This window comes from Centropristis striata, chromosome 8, assembly GCF_030273125.1.
Source record: "Centropristis striata isolate RG_2023a ecotype Rhode Island chromosome 8, C.striata_1.0, whole genome shotgun sequence".
Lineage (NCBI taxonomy): Eukaryota > Metazoa > Chordata > Actinopteri > Perciformes > Serranidae > Centropristis > Centropristis striata.
The window spans coordinates 5,230,793-5,249,504 of NC_081524.1; the positions used below are offsets into that span (position 1 = coordinate 5,230,793).

Sequence of the window (18,712 nt, forward strand, 5' to 3'; positions counted from 1 at the left end):
CAATGTAGGCAGGTATGAACAGGTAGTATGTATAATATATACAAAGATATAAAGTGGCAGGAACATTAACTAGATGTTGTGAGCATTTCAACCAAAGTAGAAGCCTAAAAGTAATTTCCATAGAAGAATTAAAAGGGTTTAAAAAGTGAAAGTAGTCAGTATTTCACAAGAACAAAAGCAAAATAAATAAAAAAATACATTATATTATTATTGAACATGTAATTTTGTTTAAAATAATTGTGACCATTGGGTTGGAATTAGGTTAACTCTATAGTGACTTAAACATGATGAAAACACAATGCATAAAGTAACTAAGATGTATTTTATTACTAACACTGGGATTTAACCCTATAAAGCCAAGTGTATCATATTAGATACAGTTATTTTTGAGACCTCTACATCATCAAAAACCTGATGTATACATGTGTTGAAGATAAACAAACTGAGCAACAAATTGCACAAAAATACCAGATGTAGCAAAAATGATATGCAGGTTCCACGAATGGATCAGTCATTGCTGCATTAAAAAACTTCATATCTGCAGATGTATGATGTTGTGTTATATGGAAAAAATATGTATTTTGCATGTTTGAGGAAAAGGGAAAAGTCAAAGTCTTAATAGGTTAAAAATGTTAGGGTTTATATGTTTTTGTTAGTTCGAGAAAAACAAACTGTGGGCAACAAAATGCACAAAAAGACCTGATGTATCAAATATGATACAAATTAGAATTAATATATGCAATTTATTTATTTCTTAAAATTAAAGTTAAAAAAGTTAAAATTAAAGTTTTTACAAAAATTTAATTTTCTGGCAATTATTTAATGGTTCAGGCTTTATAGGGTTAACTGCATGTTCACTGTAGTTTAACTGTCAGTTTCACACACACACGTCTGGCCCCGCCCCTTTCCCTTACGTCATGACGCACAACGCGCTGATTGGCTGCTTGCTTCGTGGCCTGGCAACCAGAAGAGGCTTTACCAAACAGACAGACGCTACTAGCGAGCATCAGAACTAGCTACAGCCGCTAGCTAGCCTACGTTTTCTGGAGAGATTCAACCATCCAAACACCATCATGTCTTCAAGAACTCTGCCTCTGCTGTTCATCAACCTCGGCGGAGAAATGCTCTACATCCTGGACCAGCGGCTTCGAGCTCAGAATATCCCTGGCGACAAAGCTAAGAAAGGTAGCTTAGGTAGCTTAGCGGCTATCCAGATAATAACAACATAAATATCATCCTGCAGTAAAACGTCAGTGTGACACTGTGATCACTGCTCATTCATTTACAGTCAGTTTGTGTATTCACCAGGTCAGGGCCGGTTCTAGCCCATTGGCTGCCCTAGGTCAGTAGTTCTCAACCTTTTTGAGTCGCGACCCCCAATTTAACATGCATGTTGTCCGCGACCCCCACTCACGCACACACACAGTTCAGATCACCCAAAAAAGAAACAAAATGACCAAAAAGAGTAAACAAATGACCAAAAAAGACACAAAATGACGAGAAAAGACACAAAATGACCAAAAAAAGACACAAAATGACCAAAAAAGGACACAAAATGACAAAAAAAAGACACAAATTGACCAAAAAGGAAACAAATTGAGCAAAAAAGAGACAAAATGACCAAAAAAAAGACACAAATTGACCAAAAAGGAAACAAATTGAGCAAAAAAGAGACAAAATGACCAAAAAAAAGACACAAATTGACCACAAAATGACAAAAACAAGACCCAAAATGACTAAAAAGAACACAAAATGACCAAAAAAAGACGATAACACATTAACATTTTAACACTGTGGAGACAGAGTTGACTTCCAAAATGATTTGGCGACCCCCAGAAATCATCTCGCGACCCCAATTGGGGTCCCGACCCCAAGGTTGAGAACAGCTGCCCTAGGTGATATTGAGATTTTGCGCCCCCCCCCCCCCCCCCCCCAACCACATCCATTCCATGTATTCATTCTGATATAGGTACACTATGTTATATGTATCATGCTGTACACTAATATTTGATACATGAACTACAAGCAAGGTAATGGTCTCAGAACATTTTTATTTTTAGAAACTTTGGAACTTTACCAACAACAACTAAATTGAAAATACGAATAAATAAATAAGAAAACACAGATCTTCATCAAATTAAGAATGGCAAAGACTGAAAATAAATAAAATGTAGACATACAAATGCAATAAAAATAAACATAAAAATGAAATTTAAATGGACATTTATATTTGATACATGAACTACATACAGGCAATATAATGGTCTCAACATTTAAATTTTTAGAAACTATGGAACTTTACCAACAACTGAATTGAAAATAAGAATAAATAAATGAGAAAACACAGATCTGTTGATTGTAAAGACTGAAAATAAATAAAATGTACAAATGCAATAAAAATAAATATAAAAAATTAAGAAATGTAAAAATGTAAGTACTATGGTATTTCACCATCAAAGTGTAAAGTAGTATGGTATTTCACCACCAAGGGGGCGCCCCCTGCCAATTTGGCGCCCTAGGCAGCCGCCTTGGTGGCCTGTAGGAATAACCGGCCCTGCACCAGGTGGTGGTTTAACGTTAAGAATATGTTTGGAAATTCATGCGGAGTCAACAGTCACTATTAGGTTGCAACTGGTTGACTTTTGTAAACCTAAATGAAATCATTAATGTAAACTGCTCAATCTGCTCTTCTAGCTTGTATAGAGTTTAGCCATATATAAAAATGTGGTATACAACAAAATGGGTCAAGCCGCGAGTAATGTGCTTTTCAACAGAGCATCATTTCACTTATCTATCTCCTTTTATATCATAAAGTTTCCACAATAGCTGGCTGGACAGAGGTTGACAGAAGGAGAGGTATTATAACAGAACTTGAGCAAAATTATGCACTGATGCATTAGTAGCTCTTTGCTATGCTTTGGCTTAGATCAGAGATGGGCAACTTAAATGCTGGAGGGGGCCACAATTTTTCATGTTCACTACCACAGGGCCACATATAGGACCGTGCACTTCACAAGATATGATGAAACTGCAATTTTAAATATGTTTACAGTGCAGTAACTTAACATATTTCATGCTCAAATGCATGTATAACAGTATACATAGGAATACAAAAGGTTTGAAGCAAATAAAAAAAAACACCCACTCTGATTTTTTTTTCAGTGCAAAAACATCAGACCAACATTAATTGCAAGAAGTAATTTTGTGCATTTTTACACTGCACTTTTAAAATTTGTACATGCTCAAATGCATGTAGTTGTACTGAGGGCCACTTTAAGTGAGGGTGCGGGCTATATGTGGCCCCCGGGCCTCCAGTTGCCCATCCCTGGCTTAGACTGAAGCAACGTGCCGGGCAAATATGCCGACTTGGGGAATTAAACTGTTGTTGTCTCTGCACCCAGGTACATCATGTACATATTTTCTAAGGACAGTAATGATCTCTTCAAATTCGCAATTATTAATAAAATTAAAGAGCATGTTAAGCTACCACACAGGCCCATATACCACATATGCTACAACATACACTATAATAATCACTACATACAATTAGTGCTTGACAATATGGCATAAAAATAAAATCCCTAACTTCCACCAAACTTAAAAACCACTCATAAGTGTTCGTTCTCAACCATAATTTCTAATTAATTGCTGAGAAATCAATCACCAAGCTATACATAAAATTGTTCCTTACATCAAAAATCTAGTGCATTGCCTTTTTATATTCTGCACATGTCAAGAAACTCATCTGGGGTCTCTGCATTGAGAACAGAGTTTCATTTTTCACATTTTTCACTATTTTTTTTTGCAAATACTACTGAACCTCACTTTGATTATTTGCCTCACCCTTGAGCCAATGGAAAGCTTTTGAAATATTGGGGAAAAAATCACAAAACAAAGGTGATTGTGATCACTGTAAATTGCAACAGTGATTCATGGATGTAATCACATCAACTGAAACATTTCCAAGGGGAGTGTGAATACAAACATTATCCTACCTGGATATTGCTATAAAGTAGGACATAATGCTGATGGCTTCCTACGCTGCTGCTTTATTAGGGACAGGCTTTAGATGAAAACGGTTTTGGCCAACATCTGTATAGTATAGCATGCTGCCTGCTTCTGAGTTTGTGTGTGTGGGACGTATATTTGTCTAGTTTTAACTCTCTCTGGACTTTTCTGTTGTGCTGTTTGCCTGACCAGTCATGAATGACATCATCACCACCATGTTCAACAAAAAGTTCCTGGAAGAGCTTTTCAAGCCGCAGGAGCTTTACTCCAAAAAGGCCCTGCGGACCGTGTTCGACAGGCTCGCCCACGCCTCAATAATGAGACTCAATCAAGCTAGCATGGACAAGGTAAGTCAGCATGTATACAGATGTAGCTCAATATAATCATAACAATCGTTCATTTTTTGATAAAAGCACCAAATTTGGCAGATGTGCTGATGATTATATTGGGAATGAAACTGGATATTGGGCCATTACAAATTCAGACCCTGGTTGCCGTGGCAGCCATTTTTTAAAATTCCTTTCCCATTGGGCCCACATGCAATAATGGACATAATCTAGATCCTATAACCATGAGAACCAAATCAAATGCTCACTCACTTTTACAGACTTTTACAAAGTAATTGGTCATCTCATTATATTATAATGCTATTATATATTGCCATGAATCAGTAAAAACTGTTATACAACATTTTTTGGGCTTTTTTAGTCAGATGGTGGATGCTAGAGTAAATGTGGTATTGATGATTTTTTAAAACTAATTACTCACCTGTATATGTGTTGTAATATGTATGCACTTTATTTCGCATGTTTACAGACACCCCCATTCAATTTAAAGCATTTCCAATTTGAGTTTTAAAGGTACAGATCACCTGTAGGTAAAAGTGAAATGCATCACTCTGGTGCACTTTGTGAGCAAAATTAAGAGGATCAATTATCTAATAAATCATTTATCCTGTACACACCTGCTGAACGTATGACAAGGACGACGAATGAAAATGATGAGTGTTTATCATTTTGTTGTTCAGGTAAATAAATTAAATAGTCTACTATATTGTTTACAAACAAAGGTGACCAAATCAAACTGTGCACAAGATTTTTCAGCAACTGAGTCAGCAATTGTATTGCCTATTTGATAGGACCTTTAAAGTTACAGTCACTGGCGACACAACAAAGCCTTTTAGTAGGCCTACTGACCATGGCGGCCATTTTGGAAAATGGCCGCCATGGTCATCAGATTACGAATATGCGATGGCCCAATATCCAGTCTTTTTTAAAAATATATTAAGCTATATGTGTACCAAATTTGGTGCTTTTATCACAAAATGATCAATAGAGTAGCTATGCCGCCCCACTAATGCAGCATTCCTGTACATTCGTATGCTCTGTGGTATCATGCACATGCTTAATTGTTCTGCTCATTTTTTTTTTTAAATCTATATTGAATTTTCACTTGCGTACACAAGGCTTATGCACACATTAATCACATTCTCTGAGCTTGTTTTACCAGCCTCCTCTGTATAAACACTGGATTAGTATTTTAGAACCAAGCATGCTTCAGATCTACATTAGATAAATCTACACATCAAGCATTGCTTTATATTCATATCACAACTGTGTAAATATTGGATAACTGTGTTGCCTTGAAGCTTAAAGTACAGCTAAGTGTGAAGTACAAAGGGATTCATATTTCACACATTGTATGTGGCTCCCTCTGCTGTTTCATTATACAAAAGTAGTATTGATTTTATTTTGAAGGATGAGTCGGTGAAGTCATTCATGTGTGTCCCTCTTCACAGCTCTATGACTTAATGACCATGGCTTTCAAGTACCAGGTGCTTCTCTGCCCCAGACCCAAGGACATCCTCCTCGTCTCTTTCAACCACATGGATGCCATCAAAGACTTTGTGAAAGACACTCCTAGTATTCTCAGCCAGGTGGATGAGACGTACCAACAGCTCATAGAGGTATGACATGCGTCACTTCACTCTCCTCACGTTTTTTATTGACAGGGCTGGGAACTCTGTTGGCTTTTACTACTGTCTGCATAACGTCACACTGTTAAAATAATCGCCTAAGTCATTTTTTGTCAAAATTGTTTTTTTTTTGCCTAAATCATCTCCTCATGACGCCCCTCAGTTCGACGAGTTCGACGATCCTCAGTTGTTCAGATCATGTGATTTTACCCCTTTAAGATCATCACTTCTTTGACAATTTGCCACATTCATAGGCATCAGATAAGAACCCAGCAAAGGAGAGCTAGAGGGAGATTGTTTAGTTATCAGTTTAGTTTATCAGTGTTTCATTGTTAACACTTAACTCTAAGGCAGGGGTCTCAAACTCAAATTACCTGGGGGCCGCTGGAGGCAGTATCAAAATGACCAAAAAAAGACACAAAATTACTAAAAAAAGACACAAAATGACAGAGAAAAAACTTAATTACTTAAAAAAGACAAAACTATTTAAAAAAAAGATACCAATTCCCCCAAAAATACACAAAATTACCAAAAAAGACACAAAATTATTTTTTTTAAAAGACACAAAATTAAAAAAAGACACAAAATTGCAAAAAAAAAGAGGACACAAAATTACTATAAAAAAAGGACACAAAATTACAAAAAAAAAGGACACAAAATTACAAAAAAAAGGACACAAAATTACCAAAAAATACACAAAATTACAAAAAAAAGTAATTAAAGGGACCTTCCACATATAACACGGTAAAGTGCCATTCATATAAAACTCACATTAAACTTTCATATCACGGTGGGGGCCACAAAATATCGTCACGAGGGCCACAATTGGCCCGCGGGCCGCGTGTTTGAGACCCCTGCTCTAAGGTGTCTACATGAGAGTGACATGAGCGTGTCATAAACATGACATGGGATGGGTAATGAACATTAATGACACTTTGAAGTAACAATAATGCTCATGATACTTGTCATGTCATGTTTCTGACAGGCTTGTGTGACTCTTATGTAGACACCTTCAAAATAAAGTGTTACCATATCTTGCTTAAGTCACAAAGGCATGTTCAAAAAATTGCCTAAGTCATTTATTTCTGTTAAGTGACATAATTTACACAGTGTTATTACTATGCCAATAGCCATCCTTTGTTACATCCTTTTTGAATGAAATGATCAATAAATGTCATATGTTACACTTTTGGTGACGTTTTTTGTGTTTCCTGCAAAACTCGAAAAAATTAGTTAGGCGATTATTTTAACAGGGTGACGATAAGTTTGTGCAGGTAATTTTTGTTTCCGTTACTGGTTTATTGAGGTTATTTTTCAGTTTTCCTTTTTTTTTGTTTTTAGATGTATACGCCCTTGTCCAGCGGGGAATTCCAGCTGATCAGACAAACTCTCCTCATCTTCTTCCAAGACATGCATATAAGAGTAAGTCCAGTATTGGCACATTTATCCTGGGCTGAGAATAATCATGTGTTTTACTCTCCTCACAAGCCTGTTTTCTTCTGTGCCAGGTGTCTATTTTCCTCAAGGACAAAGTGCAGAACTCTAATGGGCGCTTTGTGCTCCCCACCAGTGGTCCTGTGCCTTATGGAACACAAGTCCCTGGCTTGATAAGGTACAACTGCATACAAAAAGATTGATGTGATGTTGCACACAAAATTACCAAAAAAAGACACCAAAAGACACAAAACGACTAAAAAAAGACACAAAATGACAAAAAAAAGACACAAAATGACCAAAAATAAACACAAAATTACTAAAAAAAGACACAAAAAGACTGAAAAAGACACAAAATGACCAAAGAAAGACACCAAAAGACACAAAATGACCAAAAAAAGACACCAAAAGACACAAAATGACTTAAAAAAGACAAAATGACAAAAAAAGACACAAATTGACCAAAAATAAACACAAAATGACTAAAAAAAGACACAAAAAGACTGAAAAAGACACAAAATTACCAAAGAAAGACACCAAAAGACACAAAATGACCAAAAAAAGACACCAAAAGACACAAAATGACTTAAAAAAGACAAAATGACAAAAAAAGACACAAATTGACCAAAAATAAACACAAAATGACTAAAAAAAGACACAAAAAGACTGAAAAAGACACAAAATGACCAAAGAAAGACACCAAAAGACACAAAATGACCAAAAAAAGACACCAAAAGACACAAAATGACTAAAAAAAGATGCAAAATGACCCAAAAAAACCCACAAAATGACCAAAAAAAAGACAAAATGACTAAAAAAAGACACAAAAAGTCTAAAAAAACACAAAATGACCAAAAGAAGACACAACGTGACTAAAAAAAAGACACAAAATTACCAAAAGAAGATACAAAATTACCAAAAAAGACACCAAAAGACACACAATTACTTACAAAGACACAAAAAGACATGAAAATAATTGAAAAAATGGACAAAAATTGCTCCATAGAGTTAACTAGCCCATTTCAATGAGCCAACACCAGGCAAGGCTCGGTGCAACATCTGCCATTCCATTTCTTTTTTTGTTTAAATTGAGACTTGTGTCACATTTGTTATCATTGTGTCATTTTTATCATGTAAATGGAAAATGCAAAAAAAATCGGCAGCACATATCGGGGATCGGTTAAGACTGATGTCAAAATAATCGGCATCGGCCTTAAAAAACCCATATCGGTCGACCACTTATGTGAATGAGATTAAAGCACTTGTGCAGATAGTAAAGTACACCTTTGGCCCTTTCAGTGATCTTTGATGTTTCCCTCCTTGTCTTTCTGATGCTTTCTGATCTCCCCCAGACACTCTAATCTTAAGTCAAGTAGGTCTATCTGCAGCTAATAGCATTACAGAGGTTTTGTTAAATTAGCATTTACATTCTAATTTTAGATGCTGTATGCCTGCTTCAAATTATTCAAGGAGTGTGTGTGCACAGTGAAACATTTATTACATAGAGAAAACAAGCTCACATGTAGAACATCTGAGTTGTTTCGTGTAATTCAAAGCAAAAGAGTTCTTAAGGGTTCCACTTTTGGGAACTCCCTTCATCACGGGAAGTAATTGAATATAAACTGCTCTACCTAATGAAAGCATGCCCATCCATAATATTTTGTGTTTTCTTTATCTGGTAATTTCAGGATGTTTAGCTGCACTGGTGAAGAGATGAAGAGGCTGCAGTTCAGTAATGGAGGAAACTACTCTGCTGCTCTCCGGGAGGGATCCTTCGACATATTTGGAGACCGAGTCACCAAACTAGGCACAAATATGTAAGACACTTCAAAATATACAATATGAAGCCAGTCTGAGTTCTGTCTGTGAAGATTGTAAGAACATACTTTATTAAACTAAATATATTTCACTATTATATGAATGAACAATATAGCCATAATGAGGCATTTTTTGTTTTTTTGTGTTAAAATAATATTTTCTATATTTTTAAAAATATTTTTGATCTACAAATTCATTACTGTAATGCGTCCAGATAAAAATGTCATGGTTTCCCTCACACTTATATACAATAAATATTTAATATACTTTATAAAAATAAATACACATTTGTTTAAAAATGTATAATTTAACAGAATATAATAAAATATATGGTTTTTAACAATAAATCTGAAGGAATTTGATGAGGAAAAAATGGTTAAATGTTACAGTAATGATAGAATTGTATGCATTAAAATATGTGTATACAATAAATATTTAATAAACTTTATAGAAAAAAAAGAAGAAAAGAAACCTTTTGTTGTTTTTTTTATTTAAAAATGTGTTACGGTAATGAATTTTGCTCACAGTGTCTCTAAAAATGTCAGAAAATACCTTAAATTTTCAAATAGATTATAAATTCATATTAAACAGTGACTTTAGATTGTATAGGTTATAAAGGGTCAAAGAAAATATGTATTCAATGTTCTTGGATTTTTGCTATGAGCGTGTGTTGATGATTCAGGTCATCAGGCATATGAACTTTTAGATAATTAAACTGATGTGGTTTGATTATGTCATTACCTGGGACTTTCCACCACTTACTAAAAAGTATAGAGTTTACTGGATGAATAGACAGATCATCTTTGGCACTATGGTGCATTGAAGTGCCTAACCTCTTTTTTATTTATTTTATTCCATCAGGTACAGCGTGAGCCGCCCAGTGGAAACCCACATGTCAGGAACATCTAAAAATTCTGCTCAGCACACTAAGGTGAAACTGCTTCACTGTCAGAACTGTAAACATTAACGTTTTTATTAGGGCCGGGACTTTAACGCGTTAATTAAGATTAATTAATTACACAAAAATGAACACGTAAAAAAAATTGATGCATTTTAATCGCACTTATTTGTACACCGCGGAACGTTTCTCACTGGATGAGTTTCAGGAGGACCGATTATACTGGAGCACCAACTAGCGTTGATGAGTTGAGACAACAACAAACCACAGTGAACATGAAGGAAGAAGCTGATGAGACCTTTGGTTGGCCCCGTGGATGATGGGACATTTAGTTACTAAAAACCAACGGATGGAAGCGTCCATAAGAGCACGGTTGTGTTGCTATGCAACAAGGAATTCACATATCACCATAGCAGCACATCCAGCCTCAAGTATCACCTCAATGCTAAACATATAGCAGCTAGCGGCTAGTGTGCTAGCTAGCGTGAATTGTGTTTTACTTCAAAAACCAAAGTATTGTAGTTTACAGAAGGTCTACCTACCTATAGGCTACCTGGATTTATGAAATGTACTATATTTCTAAATATGCTATTGCTACACTTAATGGCAAAAATTACACTGGTCTGTTGGACTTGAACAAAAATAAACAATATTTTTGTTGCTTAAGCTTATGTATTCAGTCATTATTCAATGGTATACTAAAAATCCATGTGAAAAAAATTACTTCTCACTGTTCTCAGGTCAAATATTTATATGCGATTAAAATGCGATTAATTTCAATTAATTAATTACAAAGCCTCTAATTAATTAGATTAATTTTTTTAATCGAGTCCCGGCCCTAGTTTTTATCAATGCACAAAATGATCATGAACTTAATGCACACAAGTTCTGATTTTAACACTGTTTCTGACACGTTTTAACTCTTTGCGGTGCTCAAAGTGCTGAACATCAACAGGATTTTGGTGAAGGGCTCCTCATCCAGAACCGTACTCTACTTCCTGGTGCATAATAATCAGTAGCAGGATCTTATAAACAGGTTCAGTACAAACATACTGACGTAAACAAGTGGTTGTGTGTCAACAGGTTAACACTGCTCCTAACCCTCTGGCCAAAGAGGAGCTGAATCTGTTGGCCAAGCTAATGGGAGGGTTAGAAGTTCAGAAAACAGGAAACGCAGACAGCGGCTTCCGAGTCAACCTCTTCGCCACCGATGAGGAAGAAGAGTGAGTCAGCCTTTTTTTAACCTGAACCTGCTACTAAAATGTAACTATCTAACTTGTTTGAATTACTCCAAACTAACATTGTGAATCTTGTGAATCACAGAGAGGCGTTAATATCAAGACCAGACGAGCTTTCATATGGAGTCATAAAGATCCAAGCAACAAAGGTAAAGCTAAGTTATCTATATTCACAAACAGTTTTGTTTTTTTGGTATGAAAATGTTGAATGTCCCAAAATCTCAGCTTTACTGTGTATCTAGTGACAAAAGGTTTGATCATACACTGCAAAAAAATGTGTGTCTGAAAACCAGATAAAACACTAAATCTGAGGGAAATGATCTTGCTGCATGGACAAGATTTCTTAAATTAAGATTGTTAAATCTAGAAATAAGCATGTTGAATGCTTAAGATAAGAAATTAACTCTTAAAACAAGATAAATTAAAGCCCAAGCAGAGAGCACTGCAAATTAGTTGTTTCTTACCAGGATAAGAAAAACTTTTTGTGTCTTTTTTTTTTGGTGTTTTTACGTCTTTTGTGTCTTTTTTGTGTATTTTCTGGTCTTTTTGTGTCTTTTTTTGGTCATTTTGTGTCTTTTTACATCTTCTTTTGGTCACAAAATGACCAAAAAAGACAAAAAATGGACGATGAACTGGCCCGAGCAGAGTGCACTGCAAATTATTTGTCTCTTACCAAGATAAAAAAAACTTTACATTTAGAAGTGTTACATAATTTATCTTGTTTTAAGAGTTAATTTCTTATTTTAAGCATTGATCAACATGCTTATTTCTAGATTTAATCATCTTAATTCAAGAAATCTTGTCAAGTGAAATTATCTGTCCATGCAGCAAGATCATTTCCCTCAGATTTAGTGTTTTTATCTTGTTTTTAGACTCCCTTTTTTGCAGTTATCTGTAACAAAGGGCAGACTACAAGAAAAATCGTATTGTCACATAGACACTATGATGCAGAGACTACACGAGGGATGTCAGACGAGGTGGATTGATTACCAGATTACTCCAGTTAATGAGATCTGTGACAGTAGCAGATGACCGCGGTCGTCTCCGGGAAACACAAGAAGTCGGTCACTGGACATGACGTCCTTTTTATTTACGTCCAGCTAGTGATGAGATTGATTGGGCCTCCCCTGCTGCTTTTGTTTGCAATCAATTCAGGAAAAAATAGTCCTCATATGAGCTCTCTTTGTTGCTGTGATGTTGTTTTGTTTTGGACCGACTCCTCCGATCTCAGACTCAGAAGGCAAGGTTATTATAGTTAACGAAAACTTATGAAATAACGAAAACTAGAATTGAAAACACATTTTCGTTAAGTGAAATAAAAATAAGAACGAGAGTTTGAAAAACTGTATTTTGTGGTTACAGAACTAACTAAAATTATAGTGAAAATGTCCTTTGTTTTCTTCTTTGTCAACTTTTTTCACACGTAAACCTTTGGATGGATCAGACAAAGGAAATAAAGGAACATTTATTGTGACTTTTTTTAATCTGGCACCCGACTAATACCCCAATTAAAAAAAACTAACACTAAAACTAAGCATTTTCCAAAAAATGAAAACTAATTAAAACTAGCAAACTCACTCTAAAAATGAAATAAAACTAACTGAGTTTGAAAACAAAAATTCACAACGAAATTAAAACTAAAACTAATGAAAAATCCAAAACTAAAATCCTTGCTCAAAGGTGCCTCAGCTACAAGTGCATCTTCTTTTTGGCTACAGTGAAATCAAACATGTTTGAAAATAGGGCTGGGCGATATTGACCAAAAGTCATATCCCGATATTTTTAGGCTGAATATCAATATACGATATATATCCTGATATTTTTATCGCAAAGTGGGAGCAAATGTTCATTCAAAGTCAAATCTGACATGTCACAAGTAGTTTTATTGAAACCGTTTATTTAAGTGAATATACTTTTTTTTTTTTTTTTTTTTTTTTTTTTTTAAATCAAAGCTCCTTCAAGTGCACTTTTAAATAGAAAAATATCTTAAATAAAAATAGCCTATGAAATTACGTAGGCCAATCTTTTTGATTTTTGAGAAAAGAATACCAAACATTACAAAAGAACTAAATATGACAAACCCTAGTAAGGGCAGCATTTATATATAAAGAAAGATTTATTTATTTTTAAACCATGTTGATATATGCGATATGGTCTAATTCCATATCACTTTAAAAAATATATCAATATATTTTTATATCGATATATCGCCCAGCCCTATTTAAAAACTGAAGCAGTGTTTGGGGTCGCTCCCAACATGAGCAGTACCAATCCCGGAACGACTCGACTTAAAGGTTTTTATCCCAGATATAATTATTTTGTCAGTCTCAGAACAAGCAATATTTTTTTTTTGTGACTAAATTTTTATTATCCTGCTGCCCCCGCGACCCGGCCCCGAATAAGCGGAGGGAAATGGATGGATGGATGGATGGAAGTTCACATCAAAGTACAAAAATACAATGCAATATTGAGTTGGCATAAAAAGTGAGAGGTCCACCATTTGTTGCAAAAGTGCATACTTTCAATTCAAAATTCAATAAAATATAGCACAGCTGTGTGACGTAGAAATACAATAATGATCCACGCACCCACCCAAATCAATCTAACCAAAACAAAACAAACAAAGAACAGTAAACATGTAGTATGAAAAGAAAAGAAAAGAAAAGAAAAATGATATGAAAAAGCAGCCCAATGCATGCCTGAAGCTATCTTTCACCCTAAAAGCAACTTTCTTTAAGGGAAAGTTATGGGGGATATACCACAGACCAAATGGACCACATAGAACACATTTATGATGTTTTAAAAAAAAAAAAAAAAATTCTACCCCTAAATGTCAAAGATCTGAGATGTGACATATACGTTACATTGGGCGTTTATGGTATTTATATTTATGATATTTCTTATTTTGAAATAAAAAACTATAGACACATTTTCTGCTTACAGAAACACAAATGTGCCTTTTTCTTTGCATCTCCACAACATTTATCAAAATTGTGACAATAATAGTGCTGTTTAACAATAAATATTTTTTTCAGATTTGTTTTTAAGTAACAAAATAAGAATAAATCAATAATAAATTAAAACAAATAACCATTTGCCTTTTTGTTTGCATCTCCATAACATATATAAAAATTGTGACTTTAATTTGTTAATGAAATCTGGTCAGAACAAAATAAATGAAATAAAGGACATCATATTAACGGATTAGAATTGTTAAATGGGTTTAAATTTAGCCTTGTAACAAAAAATAAGCTATTGGAAATTAGCTACTTTTTCACATTTTTGTTTCCAGTCACAGAAACATTTTGGAGAAGTCACTTCTTGAGTTACGTCGCTTAGGGTTTTAATGAGTTAAGTTGAAGCATAAAGCTGAATATGGGAGATTATAGAAGATTTAAAGTGTTTGTTACACGGGTGTCACCATAGGTTCTTATGGGTTAACCCTATAAAGCCAAGTGTATCATATTTGATACACAATTTTTTGAGACCTCTAAATCATCAGTGTGATTTTTTTTTTTCTTGAAAAACCTCATCTATACAAGAAAAAAATATATAAACACCAGATGTAGCCCAAATAATTTGCAGGTTCCACTGGTGGATCCATCATTACGGCATGAAAACTTGATGATAGCAGATGTGTGATGTTGTCTTATTTGGAAAAAAAAAATATTTTGTATGTTTGAGAAAAATTTTAAAAGGAAAGTCAAAGTTTAATTGGTTGAAAATATTTTAAGGTTGCACGAAAAGACCCGGTGTATCAAATATGATGCAAACTAGAATTCATACATGATTTCTTTTGTTTGTTTTTTTGGTTAGCAGGTTCAATAAACATAAATAGAATTTTCTGGCAATTGTTTCATGGTTCAGGCTTTATAGGGTTAAGGTTATACAGGCAACGATCATAGATTACGAGGCTTTGCCAGTCTAACAGGATTTACTGTAAGGAGGTATAAGTCATGTGATGACCACTCCTGCGCTGTGATTGGTGGATAACTTTGTCTTTCAGAACCAGAAGGCCAACGCGGAGCTGGCCAAGATCATGGGAGAGTTCACAGAGTCCGGAGATCAATCTCCCAGCGCCAGCAGCAAAGGAGACGACCTTCTGGCCATGATGGACGGCCTGTGACACGGTAACCATGGAGATAGGCACAACACAGCGTCAACAGTGTGTTCCACTGTAGACCAGTCTGCTGTTTCTACCTGCGTATTCTCTGCAGAAACCTCACGTGCAGCCAGAAAACCTTCTTCTTCGGGTGCTTTTTGGAATGCAGATGTGAGCAGGTGTTTCCATTGACGGTCACAATGACCAACTGCTAATTTGCAAAGTTAACAACAAAGAATGTGGTAAGCATTAATACACTGTAATAGTATGTTTGCTATTTACTGAAAGAGTTTCAGTTCATCAGGATATACAGCGGGCCTATATCAGTGGGTTTAACATGAATGTGGTAATAGCAAAACAGCTGTTTGTATAATGTCATGTTAATTTTAAAATCAGAGTCGGACCGCACTGCAAAATACACATTCCTTTAATTTCGCACAATCTCATTTATCTTAAATGTTAATAATTTACCACACTGTAAAACCCAACTTGTTGTTTCTACTTAAATATCTGAGTGTCCATGCTGCGAAAGAATTTTATGTCAAGACAACAAAGACAATGGAGTTAACTCAAATTAATCTAATATTTGACTCAATATTTTAAGTTATATTGACTTTTTGCACGGATCTTTGTTGTATTGAAAAGGGAAAATTAGTTATGATAACAGACATGCAACATTGGGTTTTACAGTGCAGAGTTTAAGTTGATTTGATGGTTTGTAATCCATAATTCCATGTCCCACAATGTGAAGAGGTCCCTTTTTAAACTTCTTCTGTATTCTGATCAACATGTGGTGAGATCCTGGGGGAATCGGGGGAAACCCAAGTGCTCTTTATAATGCGATTCAAACTCCCTCAAACCTTTATTTTGGTAAGGAATTTATTTATCTTGCATCACACTGTACGACCTTAAGAGTATGAGGAGAAACCTGTAAGACATTTTTCACCAGCGTGTGACGTCTCTAGTGTTGAGCTGTGGCCCAGAAATGTGCTCATTGAAGAGTACATTATTATGACATAGAGTAATGCAATATATATAATTGTCTACTATGTAAATATGTTTATTGCATACTTTATTTATTTGAATGTTTAATTTTCTGTGGATAGGGAAGTACATATTGCTGCAGTTGTTACATTTTTGAATGTGTGATGTAGGATTTTTAATAAATAGATTGAAAAACAACTCATGTTTTTATGCATATTATTGTATGAGGTGTATCTTTGCCTTTGGTACTGATGCAATAGAATGTTAATAATGGCATAAACCTTGCAACTGCTTTTTGTAGTTTCAATTATATAACACTAGGGGGAGCTGTCTGACTTTTCAAAACACCATGTAACCATTTCTACAGTGTATTGTAATGTGCAGTCATGCTGTCTTCTACAAAAACCACCAAAAAGATGGTAAGTAATTAAGTTTTTTTAGGATGGGCAACTTAAATGCTGCAGGGGGCCACAATTTTTCATGTTCACTACCACAGGGCCACATATAGGAGCGTACCCTTAACCAGATATGATGACACTGCAATTTTAAATATGTTTAAAGTGCAGTAACTTAACATATTTCATGCTCAAATGCATGTATAACAGCATAAATAGGAATACAAAAGGTTTGAAGCAAAAAAAAAAATAACCACTTACTGTGATTTCTTTTTTTTTTTCAGTGCAAGAACAGCAGACCAACATTAATTGCAAGAAGTAATTTTGTGCATTTTTACACTGCACTTTTAAGATTTCATGTTTTTGGTCATTTTGTTTCTTTTTATGTTAATTTTGTGTCTTTTTTTGATGATGTCATTACTCTAGCCTCTCCATAGGGTAACATTGGGGGGTTTTTGGCAGGTTTTTGTCTTTTTGTGTCTTTTTTGGTTCATTTTGTATGCTCTCTGGTCATTTTGTGTCCTTTTTTTGTTATTTTGTGTAATTTTTTTGGTCATTTTGTGTCTTTTTTGGTCATTTTTTTTGGTCATTTTGTGTCTCTTTGTTTATTTTGTGTCTATTTGTTTACAGTGCAGAAACTTAACATATTTCATGCTCAAATGCACGTATAACAGTATAAATAGTAATACAAAAAAACCCCACTTACTGTGATTTTTTTTTCAGTGCAAGAACAGCAGACCAACATTAATTGCATAAGTAATTTGTTTTTCTACACTGCACTTTTAAGATTTCATGCTCAAATGCATGTAGTTGTACTGAGGGGCACTTCAAGTGAGGGTGCGGGCCGTATGCGGCCCCCGGGCCTCCAGTTGCCCATCCCTGCAGTATAGGGTTAGCCAGAAAGTAAAGAAACATATTTTGTTCGATTACATTGTAAGGCATTGACTATGTTTATCTATATTTACATATTTAACCCCCAAAACAGAGCATTAAAAGTAACATGCTTGAAGGTAATCTCCAAATAGACTCTTGTCCTAAAACACAGACCTACAATTAGAATTGCTATAGCAACAGTGATCTGTATGCAAAAGATATTTGTGTGCAGTGTGCCTGCAGACAGGTCACAGTGAGACTCTGATAGTCTGCACACACACACACACACACACACACACACACACACACACACACACACACACACACACGAAGAGGGTGCATACCATACAGGAAAAACATGCTGAGACATTTCTCTGAATTGATCCGGGGGAGGAGGATTCTGGTGAGGTCTTCTGAATAATCTTAGTAAAGACGAGACAAGGAGCACTTGGTGCCCCGAGGATACAACCTACAAAACAAACAGAAACCAGAGCTCCTGCCAGTCATCCAAGACTAATGTCAGCCAAGTTCACTAGAAAAAACAACACTTCACCATAAAAATATATGCAAGATTGCTTATTTCATCACCAGGATAGTTCTGTTTTAGTAGCATATTCACAAATACCATGCATGTGATGATAATAATAGATAATAGTCACAAAAAAGATGATTATAGAAGATAAAGTGCTTGTTCCATTAGGAGCCAGCAGTCATATTACAAGAGTAAGAATTTCCAGCAAGGTTATAATAGTTTTTGGACTTTTCATTAGTTTTAGTTTTGATTTCGTTGTTATTTTTTGTTTGCAAATTCAGTTCGTTTTAATTCGTTTTTAGAGTGAGTATGCTAGTTTTAGTTTAGTATTTATTCTTTTTAAATGCTTAGTTTTAGTTTAGTTTTAGTGTTAGTTTTAGTTTTGTTGTAATGGGGTATTTGTTGGGTGCGAGATTCAAAAAAGTCACAATAAATGTTTCCTTTATTTCCTTTGT

At 35.0% G+C, this 18,712-nt stretch overlaps 1 protein-coding gene across 1 annotated transcript; it reads left to right on the top strand.

Moving 5' to 3' along the window:
- Positions 1-935: 935 nt before the first annotated feature.
- On the top strand, positions 936-16,639 carry oscp1b (organic solute carrier partner 1b). The gene is made up of 10 exons (XM_059338559.1): positions 936-1,185; positions 4,201-4,355; positions 5,807-5,974; positions 7,325-7,405; positions 7,492-7,595; positions 9,106-9,234; positions 10,097-10,166; positions 11,217-11,356; positions 11,457-11,520; positions 15,378-16,639. Exons 1-10 carry the CDS (start codon positions 1,074-1,076, stop codon positions 15,495-15,497), a joined length of 1,143 nt encoding a protein of 380 aa, XP_059194542.1. The 5' UTR covers positions 936-1,073; the 3' UTR covers positions 15,498-16,639.
- The last annotated feature ends 2,073 nt before the right edge of the window (positions 16,640-18,712 follow it).